The sequence below is a fragment of the Hyperoodon ampullatus genome, assembly GCF_949752795.1.
Source record: "Hyperoodon ampullatus genome assembly, chromosome: 2".
Classification (NCBI taxonomy): Eukaryota; Metazoa; Chordata; class Mammalia; order Artiodactyla; family Ziphiidae; genus Hyperoodon; species Hyperoodon ampullatus.
In genome coordinates, this window is record NC_136915.1 from 9,466,982 (window position 1) to 9,482,357 (window position 15,376).

Sequence of the window (15,376 nt, forward strand, 5' to 3'; positions counted from 1 at the left end):
CCACCTGAGGGCTGGGAGCCATTATGGGGCAACACCCAAGACAGCTGGAGATGGGTGTCCTGCTGGTATAGGGGATCTGTGTGGGGTGCAACTACATCCACTAAGTAGAGCACTCCATAAGTGCTCCAGAACTGTAACGATCATCATCAACAAATATTCTTCTCCTGAGCCCAAACTCTGCTGTGGGCCCCATGTTGGAAGCTGAGGGTCTAGAGGTGATGAAGTCGTCGTTTCTGCCCTTTGCATTGCAGACATGTGTATGTGTGTGTGTCTGTGTGTGTTATGTGCACAGGTATACGCACGTGTGCATGCAAATGTACCTGCGAGGGTGGGAGGACAAGAATGTGCCCCATTTCAGCACAGTGAGATGATCGTCAGGAGGGCATATTCAGTGTTTAGAGAGAGCCCAGAGCAGGAAGAACCTGAATCAGCCTGGGGGAGTCCGGGAAGGCTTCCCAGAGGAGGCAGCACTCAGCTGGAAGGACAAAGGGGTGATTACCAGGTGCAAGAGGGAAGGCGAGGCAACCTAGGCACGGCTGATTTGTGCTGAACTCCGCCGTTCGCTGTGACCGAGGCCACCGCCTTCTGGGAGGCTTCAAGGCCTCGCCTCTGCCCCATGTGGTGTGAGGAGCTGGCCCCCCACTCCGGCCAGCTGGTTCCACGTCTCCGCCCGCAGACGTGAGTGTGCTACACTGAGGGGGGAGGAGGGGGAGGTGAAAGAAGGCAAGGACTATCCCTTCTTCTACCTCTACCCACCCCCCACCAAAGGGAGAAGTCCGCATGTCAGTAGAGCCCCAGCAGGGAGAAGGCCAAACACTTGCAGGACGCAAGATGGGGCTCTGGGCGTACAGCGTAGCAGGATCCACGGGTGGCCATGCTAATGGCTGTCCTTCCCTTCCCCATTCCAGGCTGTGTTTATCCCCTATGTCCCGGAGCCCGGAAGCACGTGCCGGCTGCAAGAATACTACGACACAAAGGTCCAGATGTGCTGCAGCAAGTGTCCACCAGGTGAGGGCAGCCACTGGGACCCTTGCCCTCAGCCTGGCTGGGTCCCTGTGGGCCGGTACCTTGAAGGGAGCGGGTGTGTTACGGGGGTTAGGGGGTCAGGGTCATGGCCCTGGACTCTTACTGACCTCCCACTGGTTCCATGAATCGACCCCCTGCTCCCTCTTGCTTCTGGGCCTTTGCACATGCTGTTCTCTCTGCTTGGTGCACTTCCCAACTCCTTTCCCCTGGTCTACTCCTGCTTATCGCTTAGGTCTCTGATGTCTCCCTCCTCCAGGAAGCCTGCCAGCACTGCCTGGCCAGATCTGACGCCTCCTTTGCGCTCCCACTGGCCCTTGGCATCCCCCATGGCAGCAGCTCTTTTGACATTGTGTGATCCTGGCCTGGATCTCTTTTATTGCCCGCACTGTGTGCTCCTCAGAACAGGGACTGTGGCTTATTCTCTGCTGAATCCCCAGCACTCGGCACAATACCTGGCACATAGCAGGTGCTCAGTGCATATTTGACTGAATCAGTGACTGCTACCCATTTCACAGATGGTGGACCTGAGGCCTAATCCCAGTTGGGAGAGGCAGGTGGCCCAACACCTGGTGCTGTCCATCCATTCATTTGTTTATAATTTATTCCTATGATGTTTATAAAGCATTTGCTGAGTGTCAGGCACTGTTCTGAGTGCTGGGAATACAACAGAGAGCAGGGCAGACAAAATCCTCGCCCTCGTGGGTTTTGCATTCTAACAGAGGCCTAGACAAATAAACCAGTAGAAGAAATAGACATATGGTCTGTGAAGGAAACAAGGCAGGGGAAGGCAGACAGAGACAGAGTAGGACATGCTGTTCTATATGGGGTGGTCATGGAAGGCCTTTCTGAGGAGCTGACACGTGGGCAGAGACATGCAGGAGGTGAGGGAGTGAGTTATGCAATCATACGGTGGCAGGGAGCAGCATGTGCAAAGGCCCTGAGGTGTTAGCTTCTTTGGTGAACGTGGAGAACAGCATGTGTCCTAGAGTGAGTAAGCAGGGACCATGGTAAGGAGTTTAGATTTTCTTCTGCAGGATCCAGAAGGACATTGAAGAGCTTTGAGCCTGAGATGTGGGCAGGCACATATGTACCTGTCACCTCCAATGGCCATTTTAAGAGACCCCAGGGGAAGTGACTCTTCTTTCTTCCGTTAACCGGTAGGGTCTCTGTAAGAAGTTACTAGATTAGCACAGCAGTGAAAGTGGCAGGATAAGAATGGGGACAGGCACTCCGAAGAGAAACTTCTTAAAGGTTTGCCTGGGTGTTCTCCCATCCCCTGGCATGCCTTCTCTGGAGGCCTTCAGGAGTCCCATGGCCTCATCCTTGACAGGATACCAGGGATGACTACTACTGCCTTTTTTACCTTTCCCAGCTGGAGAATTTCAGCCAACTATAAAGAAGAAAGGAACCGGCCAACCAGTTCTAACTAAAGTCTAATTGACTAATAATAGGCAATTCCAATGGTGCAATTCCAGGCACCTGAAAAGAGCAGAGAGGAAGATATTTTATGAGCGCTGCGGGGTTCAAAGATGGCGTGACAGCTGGTACACGTTAGATGGGAAAGGATGCAGAGTCGAAACTCCATCCAAGAGCCTTCCCAGCCAGGCCTCACGACTCTGGGGCTCTGGAGGACAATGGATGAGCCCAGGGTCCCGGCAGAACGCCCCCCCAGCCCTCCCCTCCTCTGCTGAGACTCCTCGCCTTGCTTTCTCAGGCTACCGCGTACAGTCCTTATGCAACAAGACCTCAGACACCGTGTGTCACTCCTGCGAGAGCAGCACGTACACCCAGCTCTGGAACTTGGTCCCCGCGTGCTTCAGCTGTAACTCCCGCTGCAGCTCTGGTGAGTCGGCCGGCCCAGAGTGAGGGGTAGTCCTGGGCATCCTCCCCTGGCCACCATGCACTCGGGCCCCTTTGCCTGGGAGCTGGCTGGGATTATCCCAGACCTCTGTTTTCATGCCCCAGGGCACAGGTACAGCTCTTTACTTTTTATCAGCGGCACTGTCACCCCCTGTCTCACTGAGTCCTCTTTACTAGCCCCTTGGGGCAGGCAGGCCAAGGGCAGCAGTGGGAAAATGGTGCCCGTTTTTAGAGTTGAGGACATGATGCTTGGGAAAGCGGGCATGCTCGTTCATGCAGCGATGGAGACTCTGTGTCCAGCAGTCTCTTGGCCCCGTCCTGAGGGTGGCTCAGCGGTCTGCTGGAGATCAGAGCTGTCTGGGGGTGGTGGGGCTGGGTGGGAAGACAGAGTGGGCGTGGCGGTGGGTGAGGCTGGTGGAGGCAGGAGTGACCCTCGGCTGTCTTCTCGCTCCTCTAGACCAGTTGGAAACTCAAGCCTGCACAACAAAACAGAACCGCATCTGCACCTGCAAGCCGGGCTGGTACTGCACCCTGGGAAGGCAGGAGGGGTGCCGGCTGTGCGTGCCACTGCGTAAATGCGGCCCTGGCTTCGGCGTGGCCAAACCGGGTATGGGGCCAGGGCCAGAGGTCCTTGGGGACCCCCTTGGGCCTCTCCTTCCTTGGAGCGTCGTCCGTGGCAGCCAGGTGCCTGGTACCCATCTGTCCAACCATCCCGATTCATTCTTTCCTCCAGCACTCCTGATCAGGCACCTCCTGTGTGCTAGGCCCTGGGGATCCAGAGATGGATCAAATTAAGCCCCAGGCTACTGGAAAATCAGGTGGTGCCCCAGGAAGACACAGTCACTAGAATTAGTTAAGGACAAACCGCCCAGGGGTGTGTGTGTTCGTGTTGAAGGGGAGGGGTGCAGCCCGAATCCCTCAGGCCCCTCGTTCTTCCCCAAGGGCTCCAGTTCCCATAGGGCCAAGGCGCACCTGTTCCATAGAAAAGCTGAGTTGGTGACAGTTTCTGATTTTTCTTAAAGGAACTGCAACATCAAATGTGGCGTGCGCTCGCTGTGCCCCAGGGACGTTCTCCGACACAACATCATCCACGGATACTTGCAGGCCCCACCGGATGTGAGTGGCTGAATCCTCTGCTTCTGAAGGAACAAGGAGGGGCTGTCCCTGGGCGGTCATGAGGCCTAGAGCACAGAACAGCGTGCCATGGTGGCCAGAATCCCCCCAGTTACTCCCTTGGGTTGAGGCATTGCCGAGCCCTGTTCAATGCCAGGACTGGTTTATCTGACAGTGGGTGGGTCCCTGAACAGACAGCATGGTGAACAAGAGTTTTGCCCTGGAAGTCAAGACTGGGTGGGGACATAGGGGACATAGGTCTTGAAAGAGGGCGTGGCACACAAACCCGCTCCCCTAACGCAGTTGCTGGACCCCTTGCACACTGGCCTAGGTCCCACGAGTGAGCCCAGCTACCCTGAGCCATTCAGTCCCCTGTTGTCCCTGACCAAGCCTCCTCCTCCCCCAGCTGTAGCTCGGTGGCCGTCCGTGGCACCTCAGAGATGGATGCAGTCTGCACATCTGTGCTCCCCACCCTGAAAGCGGCCCCGGGCCCAGCCCTCACAAGATCCCAACCCATGGAGCCGACTCCAGGGTCCAGCACAGCTCCAAGCACCTCCGGCCGGCTCCCGATGGCCCCAGGTCCTCCAAGTTACCCAGTTGAAGGGCGCAACACAGCGAACATCTCTCTTCCCATCGGTAAGTTACAAGGGGGCCCATTCACCCTTCCTCCCTCCCTCCCTCCCGTCTCAGAGTCTTACCAAGAGCTTGTTATGGGCTAGACCCTGTACGCCCTCCTGGGCCGTAGGTAGCGTTGAGACTTGCCCTCTTCCAAGACTTACTAATGCCACTAAGAATTACTGGGTGGGGAGAGGTAGGGTCAGCGTTCTATGTGAAAGTGGAGATGGTCTTCTGGTTGCTGTTTCCGACAAACCCGTTAGGCTTTGACGGTGGGCTGGGCCAGGTCACCTCATGGGCTTCCCTTCTGGGGTTAGGACTACGGCAGGCCAGAGGGCTCAAACTCGTGGCCCTTGGGCTGAGTGTGGCCTACAGACACGATGTGTTAGGTGCACGGATTTTGGGTTGTTTTGTAATCAAATCTGAGAGCCTCTGCTTGCCCCTCGCCTGCCATCACCCCAGTCATCTTTCGTTGTCAGCTGACCTGCCCGGTCCCTGGTACACTTGAGTTTGCTTTTGAAGCTGTGTTGAACTTCTCTTTTCCTTCTAGGGCTGATCGTGGGTGTGACGGCGTTGGGTCTGCTAATAATAGTCCTGGTGAACTGTGTCATCGTGACCCAGAAAAAAAGTAAGATCCCATCCTTCCTTCCTTCATCCATCTATTTTTTTTTTAATGAATTAAGGAGGCAACTTTAGTGAAGAAGGACATGAGCTCAGCTTTATTTATTTATTTATTTATTTATTTATTTATTTATTTATTTTTGCTGTGTTGGGTCTTCGTTTCTGTGCGAGGGCTTTCTCTAGTTGCGGCAAGCGGGGGCCACTCTTCATCGCGGTGCGTGGGCCTCTCACTGTCGCGGCCTCTCTTGTTGCGGAGCACAGGCTCCAGACGCACAGGCTCAGTAGTTGTGGCTCACGGGCCCAGTTGCTCCGCGGCATGTGGGATCTTCCCAGACCAGGGCTCGAACCCGTGTCCCCTGCATTGGCAGGCGGATTTTCAACCATTGCGCCACCAGGGAAGACCCCCTTCATCCGTCTATTTACACATCCGTTCAGGAAGCTTTTCTGGGGTACCCCTCTGAGTCCAGCACTGGGCACAGCCTTATGGGTCAGACAGAGCTGCGTATGGCAGTCCCTGTTCTTAGGAATTTAGAGCCTGGGGCGGAAGGCACTTCCACTAACTTACCTACTAAAAGGCAAGATGCCCTCAGGGCTATCCAAGAGGGTAGAAGTCCAGGATTCTTGTCTGGGAATCCTGGGGGTTCAGGCCTTCTGGAGCAGGTGGCATCTGAGCTGGGCAAGATTTTGATGGAGACATGAGTGCAGGAAAGAAAGGGCATGCAAAGCAGGGGGCATGGTATGAGCAAAGGGGGGCAGGCTGAAGAATGGTTTGGGGGGGTGTTGAGGGCTGTCTGCAGAGTTGGGTGTGGGGGCTTCTGTGTACCTTGTCTGATAGGTAATTGCTCCCCCCGGGGCTGGGCCTACTCCGACTGCTTCTGCTTGGGCCCCGTGGTCCCCCCTAGTTAGAACAGATGTGACCTGAGGAAGTCACTCTCTCTGACTTGTCCCCTCTCTCCTCTTTGCAGAGAAGCCCTTCTGCCTGCACGGAGACGCCAAGGTGGTGAGTGCCCCTCTGCCTTCCCCCTCCTCCTTCCCTTGTCGTCTTCCTGCTGGGCTGGGTTGTCATCCCACGGGAAGCAGTGAATTCTCTAGGTTGGTCTGTCCAGCGTCAGGCAGTGTGCAGAGCCCTGGGAGGCTGAGAAAAGGCCAGCCAGGGTCTGTCGCTGGGACGAGTAAAGGTGACTTGAGTGTGAAAGGCCACATCAGGGAGCAGAGGGGTCAGTGGTGTCAGCGGCAAGCATGTGGTCACGGACCCATGGTGTGACCTTGGACTGACAGGAAATTGCTCATGGCTGTTTCCTCACCGTTACATGGGGACAGTGTCTCAGCCAGCTTGCAGGGCTGTGCCTTTCACCCAGCTGGCAACAATTCTCAGCATCTCCATCATGTTTACAAAGCACTTCCTCATGGAGCAGTGGTTTTCAAACTGCGTGCCAGGGTACCCAAGTGTTCCACAGAGGGTCCTGCCTGGGGGGTCATCTCTGGGGTTGAGGTTAAGACTAGGGGTCTGGGCCTGGGTCCTCCCCCAACTTCACCCTCTGATCATTTTTATCAAGTAGAGTCTTTGCAGGATTTTTGCTAGAAACAGAACACCAGCATAGTATTTCATCACTTCTCCATCAGGAAGGCATTTGGCTGCAAGTAACCAAAACCATTAGGGTGACTTAAAACAGCTTTATATTCTGTCACACCACAAAGTTGAGGGGTTGATGGCTGCTGGAGCGGTTTGGTTGCCTCCTTCTGTGAAGCCAGCAGGACCCCAGGCTCTGCCATCTTTGGTGTGTTGGCTTTTGTTCTCTTGCTTGTGGCCTGTGTCATAAGACGATGATCACCACTGCATATGTGACCTCCAGATTTGAGGCAGGAAAAAGAGGGGAAATGGCCAGGACAGCCATGGTGCCTTTTGCAGGAAATCAGACACTTTCCTAGAAGCCCTGGGTAGACTTCTCCTTTTGTCTCATTGGCCAGATAGTATCATGTGACCACCCCTAGCTGCAAGGGAGGCTGCAAAAGGGGGTGCTTTGCTTTCCTAGTCTTTATGGTAGAGGAGAACCAGGGAGAGGGCTTGGAAATGGGTGTGGGGTGAGCCAGTACATGGTGTCTGCTGCCACTCTGCACCAGGTAGGCAGAGCAGGTTTTTTTTTTTTTTTTTTTTTTTTTGCGGTATGCGGACCTCTCACTGTTGTGGCCTCTCCCGTTGCGGAGCACAGGCTCCGGATGCGCAGGCCCAGTGGCCATGGCTCATGGGCCCAGCCACTCCGCGGCATGTGGCATCTTCCCGGACCAGGGCACGAACCCGCGTCCCCCGCATCGGCAGGCGGACTCTCAACCACTGCGCCACCAGGGAAGCCCCAGGGCAGGTTTTTACATCCAGTTTTACAGATGAGGAAACAAGAGTCCAAGGAGTTCCCTCCATGTGCCCCGTCCTGCTGGGGCAGGGTTTCTCAACCCTGCCTGCTAATTCTTTGTCATGCGGGGATGTCCTGTGCATTGTAGTCTACTTAGCAATATCACTGGCCTCTCCCCACTAGATGCCAGTAGCACTGCCTCCCAGGAGTGAGAACCAAAATGTCTCCAGACATTGCCAAAGGGCCCCCGGAGGACAGGATCAGCCCCCGGTTGGGAACCACTGTGCTAGGGTAAAGCTCAGTTCTGGTGGCCCAGTTCCTGAGGTTTACACAGGGTTTTGGACTTGGTAGGGACCAGACTGATTTCATCTCCTGATTGTCCTGACAAGAAAAGAGGTACAGAGAGGGAAAATGACTTGCCCAGGGTCACACAGCTATATCTCTGGGCTCCTGGCCCAGTGCTCTTTGACCTGCCCTACGGTATTTCAGCAGACAGAAAAACTGGTTTGGGAGTTCAAACTATTTCCCATTTCCCCGGTGTGTGAATGCCACTCCTTCCTTTTTCTGGCTTCAGTTCAGTGACACTGACAGTTGCTGCCTGGTTGTCCATAGAGCAAGTGCACTCTCTAAGCTCCACCCCGGCACCCAGCTGCCACTTTCTCTTTGCTGACCAAGCGTTTCCCAATACTGGGTGCAGTAAAGCTGTCTCAGGTGTGGGCTGGAGCCCCCGCTTCCCCTTTTCCTTCACTGAGTTTTGTGTTCACTGAATGTGGGTGACTCCACTGTTGTTTGTTGAGTGCTGTTGCACGTAGAGCCCAGGGGTATGCTGGTAACTGGCCCTCCAGGTGGGAAAAAAAAACCCAAAACCCTGATTCGTGGAGTTTGCTCATTTCTGTGTTATAAACGCTCCCACCATGGCCAATTTCAAGCTACTTACTGAATGTGGAGCTGGGAAGAAACACACACAGGTCTGAGCTGGTTCCAGCGCCCCACTGGCTGAGCCCCGGGCCAGGCCTTGCATCCTCACACGCCCCCTGTGAGGTACACAGTGTCATCATCCCTATTTCACAGATGAAGAAACTGAGACTCAGGGAGGTTCAGGTACCTGTGTAAGGTTAGGCCACTTGGCGAGTGGCAGAGCCCAGGTTTGAAACTCAGTCTGAATCTGCAGGGCTTGTCTTTACCCACCGTCCTGTTCGCCCAGGGCAGATGTTCAGAATTGTTCCAGGCAACCCCCGTCCCCAGCAGGGACTGCCCTCAGAGGTTGGTCCCCTTCCCAGGTGCCCTTCCGTCCCCGGGCTCCCAGCCCTGCCCTCACCCCCATGCTCAGCCTGCGCCCCACTCTGTTCCTCAGCCGGCTGGCAGCGGTCCTGCTAACGGCGGCCTAGTATAATGCTCCTGGCCCAGACCACTGGGGTTGAAAGCACGGTGACTCAGCACTTCCCTGTCCCTCCTTGTAACGCCAAGGCATGGCAGGACGGTGGCTTCCCTTTGTTCAGAAAAGGCCAGCGTAACCACATGTGTGAGCTCACCCACAATCACCGCCACAGACACACTCACACAGGCTCTCGTTTCATAAAGAGGGAGAATATTCATGCGGTGCTGAACGTGGGCCAGGCTCAGTACTGAGCGTTGTTCGGTCTCACAGCCGTGCTGTGACACAGGCAGTATGATTATTGCCCCAGTTTTACAGTCCAGGAATCTTGGCTCAGAGAAGTTAAGTACCTTTCCCAAGGTCACACAGCGAATGGGTGGCCTGAGACACAGACTTAGGAGTGCCTCTCTTCACCACCTCCAGCACACAAGCTAATTGCACCACTCACAGACATGCACACGTGCTCCCTCACACAGAGACACATGTGTGCACACTTCAGACACCCTAACACCTATACCTACAGGTGTATGAATCTCAGGAACACACGCTCGCATATGCAGACAGACACAGGCTCAGGCAGCGGCTTTGCCAGGGTCTCTGCTTCTGCCCATGGCGGGGCCAGGCTGGGAGGTGAGGAGGGCCGGCTGGGATCCTGTTTGTTCAGTGAACCCCCTCAGGGCTTCCCCTTCCTGGGGTCCCAGCCCAAGGAACAGGACTCAATACATGTGCCCCACTCAGAGCCTGCCTGAACTTTGCGACTTGTGGCTTTTGGGGGAGGGAGGCAAGCTGTGACCTTTGGGGGTTTCTGTTCTGCCCGGCCCTAGCCACCAGCAGAAAAGTGGGACGCAGGCTGAAAAGCCCCTTCTCTGGGGGGTGTGAAGAATGACATTTGGATGTTCCCCCTCCCCCTCCCTCTCCCCTGCCTGTCCAGGCTCCGAGCAGGGCTGGGGGTGGGGTCAAATACCAAGGTCAGACCATCTGAGCGAAGGTTCAGCATGAACTTGAAATGCCCTCCATTCCTCCAAAGCGGGGGGCAGTGAACCAAGGAGGCGGGACTGAGTGGGAAGCACACGGCTCTGGTACACTGAGCCAGAGTGTGCACTGAGCCACGGACCCGCTGTGTGATACTGAGCAGGGGAATCACCCTCTCTGGGCCTCTGTGGCCTCACGGGGACTGCTTGCAAAGGATCCTTCTGGCCTGGAGTGAGTCTGTGAGCTGACCTCGGGATATGCAGGGCTCAGGCAGGGCTGGGGGCTGCGGGGATTGGCTCCTGTGTCCTCCACCTCTGACCTCACCTCCCTAACCCTGCTAGACTGTATCCCTCCAGCACTTACTCGCCTCAGTTCTCATTCTACCCTGGACCCTCTTATCCTGGGTAGGCCAGGGCAGTGGGTGAGAATGTGGCCCCTCTCTCTTGTTTCTGGAATCCAGTGATCGCCCAGAACCCCAAGGCAAGGGCTTGTGCATCTGTTCAGTTGGTGCGGACAGGCAACCGCCTTGGAGTGAAATTTCCAGGGGTTCCCAGCACGGGTGTCTGGAAATGGGGCACCTTGTCTTGAGCCTCTGGGGCTGAAACCCCAAACACCCAGGAAAGGTGTGTAGGTTTTAGCCCAGATGCGCCACGTCCTAATAACTCTGTGACCTTGGGCAAGTAACTCAACCTCTCTGATCTCGGTTTCCGCATCTGCAAAGCGAGGATAACACTTGGCTGTTGGAAGGATCAGTGTAGATAGTGTCTGGAGAAGCTTCAGCACAGTGCTTGGCATTGGATGGATTCAAGCGTCAGCTAATATTTTATTATTACTGTTGCTGGGATTTGTGTTTTATGAGAAAAAGATGCAGAGTCAAGAGCAGCTTGGGGAATGGAATCTGGAAAGTGTTGCCGAGACGGCAGGGCTGAGGGTCCTAAATGAGAGGACTGTCTACACTGGATTGACTGACTGAACACAAGGGCGAGCAGACGTTTTCTGTAAAGGTCCAGACAGTCAATATTGTAGGCTTTTTGGATCATCTGGTTTCTGTCATATCGCCTCAGTCCTGCCATTGCAGTGGGAAAGCAGCCACAGACACAACATAAACAAATGGGCGTGGCTGTGTGCCAATAAAACTGTATTTATGGACACTGACATTTGAACTTCATATAACTTCGTGTCACAAGATATTAGTCTTTAAATATTTTTTTCAACCATTTAAAAATGTGAAAATTATCCTTAGCTCGCAGCCTGTACGGAAACAGTGGCAGGCTGGACTTGGTCCGTGGCAGTAGTTAGCTGAGCCCTGATTTAACAACCCTTGACCAGCGCTTACGATAGAACAGGCACTCTTCTGAGTGCTTTACAAAAACTCAGCCATTTAATCTTCACAATAACCCTAGGAGGTAGGTTGTTATTCTTTCCTTTATAGATGGAAAAACAGAGGCACAGAGAGGTTAAGTAACTTGTCCAAGGTTGCAGAGCTAGTGAGTGATGGAGTCGTGATTTGCACGCACGTGGTCTGGATCCGGAGTCCATGCCCTTGGCTGCTAGGCTGAGCCGCATCACCCCATGCTGATGGGGTGACCTCAGGAAAGTCACTCTCCTTCTCTGGGCCTCTGCTTCCTTATGCAAAATGAGGGTGAAAATCCTGCCTCACCTCTAAGACTGTTGGGTGAACAGGGCCTCATGGCCCCTGCCCTCTTAGGGCTCACACTCCAGCAGGGCAGTGATGCTAATCACAGAAGCCACAGAGAATCACACGTCCTAAAAGTGCTGTGTGTGGAGAGAATGTGCACAAGTGCTGTGTAAACTGTGAAGTGCTGATGGTGGTGAGAGGGAAGAGGGGACCAGGAGCCGGCTGATGGGCTGACCGCCCTCCCTCCTCCCTCGTCTCCCCATCCAGCCGCATCTGCCAGCGGACAAGGCCCGAAGCGCCCCAGGCCCCGAGCAGCAGCATCTGCTGACCACGGCGCCAAGCTCCAGCAGCAGTTCCCTGGAGAGCTCGGCCAGCGCCGCGGACAGGAGGGCGCCCACCAGGCCCCAGCTGCAGGCGCCGGGCGTGGAGAAGGCCCCGGCCAGCTGCGGCAGCTCAGGTAAGAGGCTGGAGCCCCCCTGGCTTCCTCCCCCGCCCCCCCCCAGTGTGTTTCTTCCTCATTTCTGTCTGAGCTGTCTCTTCCTGGGCCTCCCCTGCAGGATGAGGCCTGAGCTCCCAGCAGGACACTGGAAGCCCTGCACCACCAGCCTGGGCCCCCCTCCAGCCTCCTTCCCCCTGCCCCCTCAGGTGAAACTGAGCCACAAGCTTCTTTCTGTTCTCGGAACCCCCACGTCCCTCCCACCTTTGCCCTGCGGGTTCTCGCACCAGGAACACCCTTCCTTCTAGACCATCTCAGCTTATCCTCTGCGTCCCCAGTATCCAGGCAGGGAGTTTTCCTATATATTATAGTACATATAATACATAATATGTAAAATAGCATATAACAATGATATGTTATGTAAATATTATATATCAATATATGAATAATACATTGATATTATATTGATGCTATATATGATATATGTAGCATGTAGTATATATTAATATTATATATATAAAAGTTATATTAATATGTTAACTTATACATTAATGTTATATATAATATATATAGCATATAACATGTTAATATTGTAATATGTCATAATTATATATTTATTGTATATTATGTATGTTATATATTATATTGTTATATATTGTATTAGATAATATATTGTTTTATTATTAATATATTATTAGAGTATATATTATAATTATATTATAATTATATATTATATTATTTTTACAATATTAATACCTATTATATTTCCTCAGCCTATCAGATGAGGAAACTGAGTCTCAGAGAGGTTAAACTGCTTATTCAAGGGCGCAGCTGGTAAACAGAAGAGCCAGGAATCACCCCTGGGCTCTCAGGGTCCAGAGTCAGCCTGGGAAGCTGAAAGAGTAGATGATGGCCCTGGGACTCCACTCACTGTGCCTGTAGTCCGGTCCCTTTGGGCCTGAGGCATCAGGACTGCAGATCCCATGTGGCGTCTGGAGAAGCCCGTGCCCTCTGTACACAGTCTGCATTTAGCCCCAGACCTGGTCTGTGACCAGTGTCACCCCTGGTGGGCACATGCAGTGCCCACATTGGAGGAGGCCCCTGCGGGGGTCCCCCAGAAAGCCTGGGGCTTCCTCGGGCGTGTTTTGTAGTGAGAGGCCAAGCCCGCTGGCCTGCATCTCCCCCTCTCACCTGGCGGCGCTGGCTGGCGGGTCGAGGCATGACCGTGGCCCTGGTTCATTCCCAGATGCCCTCCCGGCTGCTCTGGTGCCGTGAGACTCTGACCAGGCTCCTTAACGCTGCCAGGCCTCAGCTTCCTGTCCTAGAGACGAGCATGGCAGCTCCTTGGCAGGGCTGCGACAGCATTCACTACCTGCCTCCTGACTCAGGCAGTGGGCTGCGGCGTCCCACTTGTAGTTTCTCATCATCACCCACCCTCATCAGTGCGATGTCTTGTCAGTGCCCTCACCCCAGCCTGAGAGCTCCCCAAGGAAGGGACTGGGTCAGTGCCTGGAACATAGCAGGTGGCCCTAAACGTTTGTCGAATGAATAACTGAGATCAGAATATAAAGCTCTCGGTCTTCTTCTACCTCTTAGATTCATCGTTCCACTTTCTTTGCGACACCTCTTCCACACGCATCCTGGTGTGGCTTCCTCCCTGGGGAGCCCTGACCGTGTCTGCCCACCCCTCCTGCCCGCTGCCTCTTTTCTGTTCCTTCCGCGCCTCTCTGGCCTCTGCTCTCCCCTCCTCTCCGTCCCACCCGAGCACCTCTCCCCGCTGTGCGAATGGGTAAACCTCAGGTCTGTGACCCCTCCTGGTCCCCCGTCTGCCCCCGCAATGTCTCGTTCACAGTGTGCACGGCCTTGGTGACTCTGGGTGACATTTGGGTGCTGTGGAGGCACAGGGTGGAAAGTTCCTTCCGGCCCCATGATTTCAGCACCCCACCTCCACCTCGCCTGTTTGGGGCTGTTCTGAGCAGAGCAGCTCGCCAGCTCCATCCTCCTCCCAGGCTTCTCTGGAGTTTGGAAACAAACTAGACTGGAAAACAAACAGCCAGTCCTCCCAGCAACCCCTGGACACTCAGGTCGCCATAGTAACAGCAGCAGCAACCATCCTTTTTGAGGGGCTATTCTGTGTCCGGCCCTTACATTGATCTCCTCAGCTTATCCACCATTTAGTCCCTCACTAGTTAGGAAACTCAGATGCCCACAGGGCTGGGAGGGGAGGCGGGGCTGAACCTGTGCCCTGAAGCCCTTGCTGCCAGTCGCATTCAGGTCTGTGGGTCCTGCATAGCCCGCTCTCCCCCATCTGGCTCCCAAGGGAAGCTCTAAATCCAGATTCTGAAAATGTAAACTCCTGAATTTTAAATGTTGGCAGCCAATTCACTTAAAAACACTACCACCACCAAGAACAGAACACACCTGTGGGCTGGATTTTATTCATTCACACGTGTCCCTGTTACAGGCACTAGGGCCACAGCAGGGAACAGTCAGAAAGGCCCCACCCTTCTGGACTCAGGGCTGGTGGGGGAGAACCCAATGAGGACTCCAGAAATGGATTGCACAGTGGGCGGAGCTAGGGGCTCTGGAGATTATAGCAGAGGGAGGGACACAGGGAGTGATGGATGGGCGGGAGTGAACCTCCTTCAGAGAGGGAAGCCACGGAGGCTTCTTGGAGGAGGTGGCCTCCAGGCTGAGGCCCAAGTAAAGGAAGGAGTGAGCTATGGGAATAGGGAAGAATGTTCCAGGCTGAGGGAGCAGCACGTTGCAAAGGCCCTGAGGCTTGGAGGGCTCAAGGAGCTGCAGGGAGGTGAGTATGGCTGGAGGGAACCCAGCCAGGATCTCAGAGCAGCAGGAGATGGGGGTGGGGCAAAGGCAGGCACCAGGTCGTGCAGGGCCTCATAGGCCATGGTGAGAACTGTGTTTGGAGCAGCCAAGAAAATGATCTGGCTCTGGCTGCTGGTGGAGAACAGACTGCAGAGGGGCCAGGTAGAAGCCAGGAGACAGGTGGAGACTGCACTAGTCCAGGGAGTGGATGGAGGTACAGGCGGTATGCAGGCGGTGGTGAACTTGAAGGTGGACCAGGTAGGAATTGCTGGTGCCTTGGATGTGGGGTGTGAGAGAAAGATGGGTCCAAGGCTTTGGGACTGAGCATCTGGGTGGATGGCAGGCGTGTGAACTGAGATGGGGAGAAGCAGGTTGGACGGGATATGGGGGTGGAATCAAGCTGAGGTACAGAAGACGTGGTTGGATATATGGGCCCAGCGTGAACCCCTGCTTCACTGAGCCTGTCACCCCATCTCTAGGAGCCATGCAGGCTCCGGAGATATGGCAGTGAACAGGGCAGAGTCATCCTTGCCTCAAGGGGATGG

General features: G+C 54.6%; 1 protein-coding gene across 1 annotated transcript in view; it reads left to right on the forward strand.

Annotated features, from left to right (window-relative positions):
• TNFRSF1B (TNF receptor superfamily member 1B) overlaps positions 1-15,376 on the forward strand; it is a gene marked incomplete at both ends in the record, with an annotated part of 34,277 nt that overhangs the window by 17,833 nt on the left and 1,068 nt on the right. The window contains 8 exons of the mRNA XM_079696302.1: positions 909-1,008; positions 2,741-2,869; positions 3,344-3,493; positions 3,909-4,002; positions 4,406-4,635; positions 5,165-5,242; positions 6,201-6,235; positions 11,837-12,026. Of these exons, the coding sequence (XP_079552428.1) occupies positions 909-1,008; positions 2,741-2,869; positions 3,344-3,493; positions 3,909-4,002; positions 4,406-4,635; positions 5,165-5,242; positions 6,201-6,235; positions 11,837-12,026 (1,006 nt within the window). The remainder of the gene's footprint in view (positions 1-908; positions 1,009-2,740; positions 2,870-3,343; positions 3,494-3,908; positions 4,003-4,405; positions 4,636-5,164; positions 5,243-6,200; positions 6,236-11,836; positions 12,027-15,376) is intronic.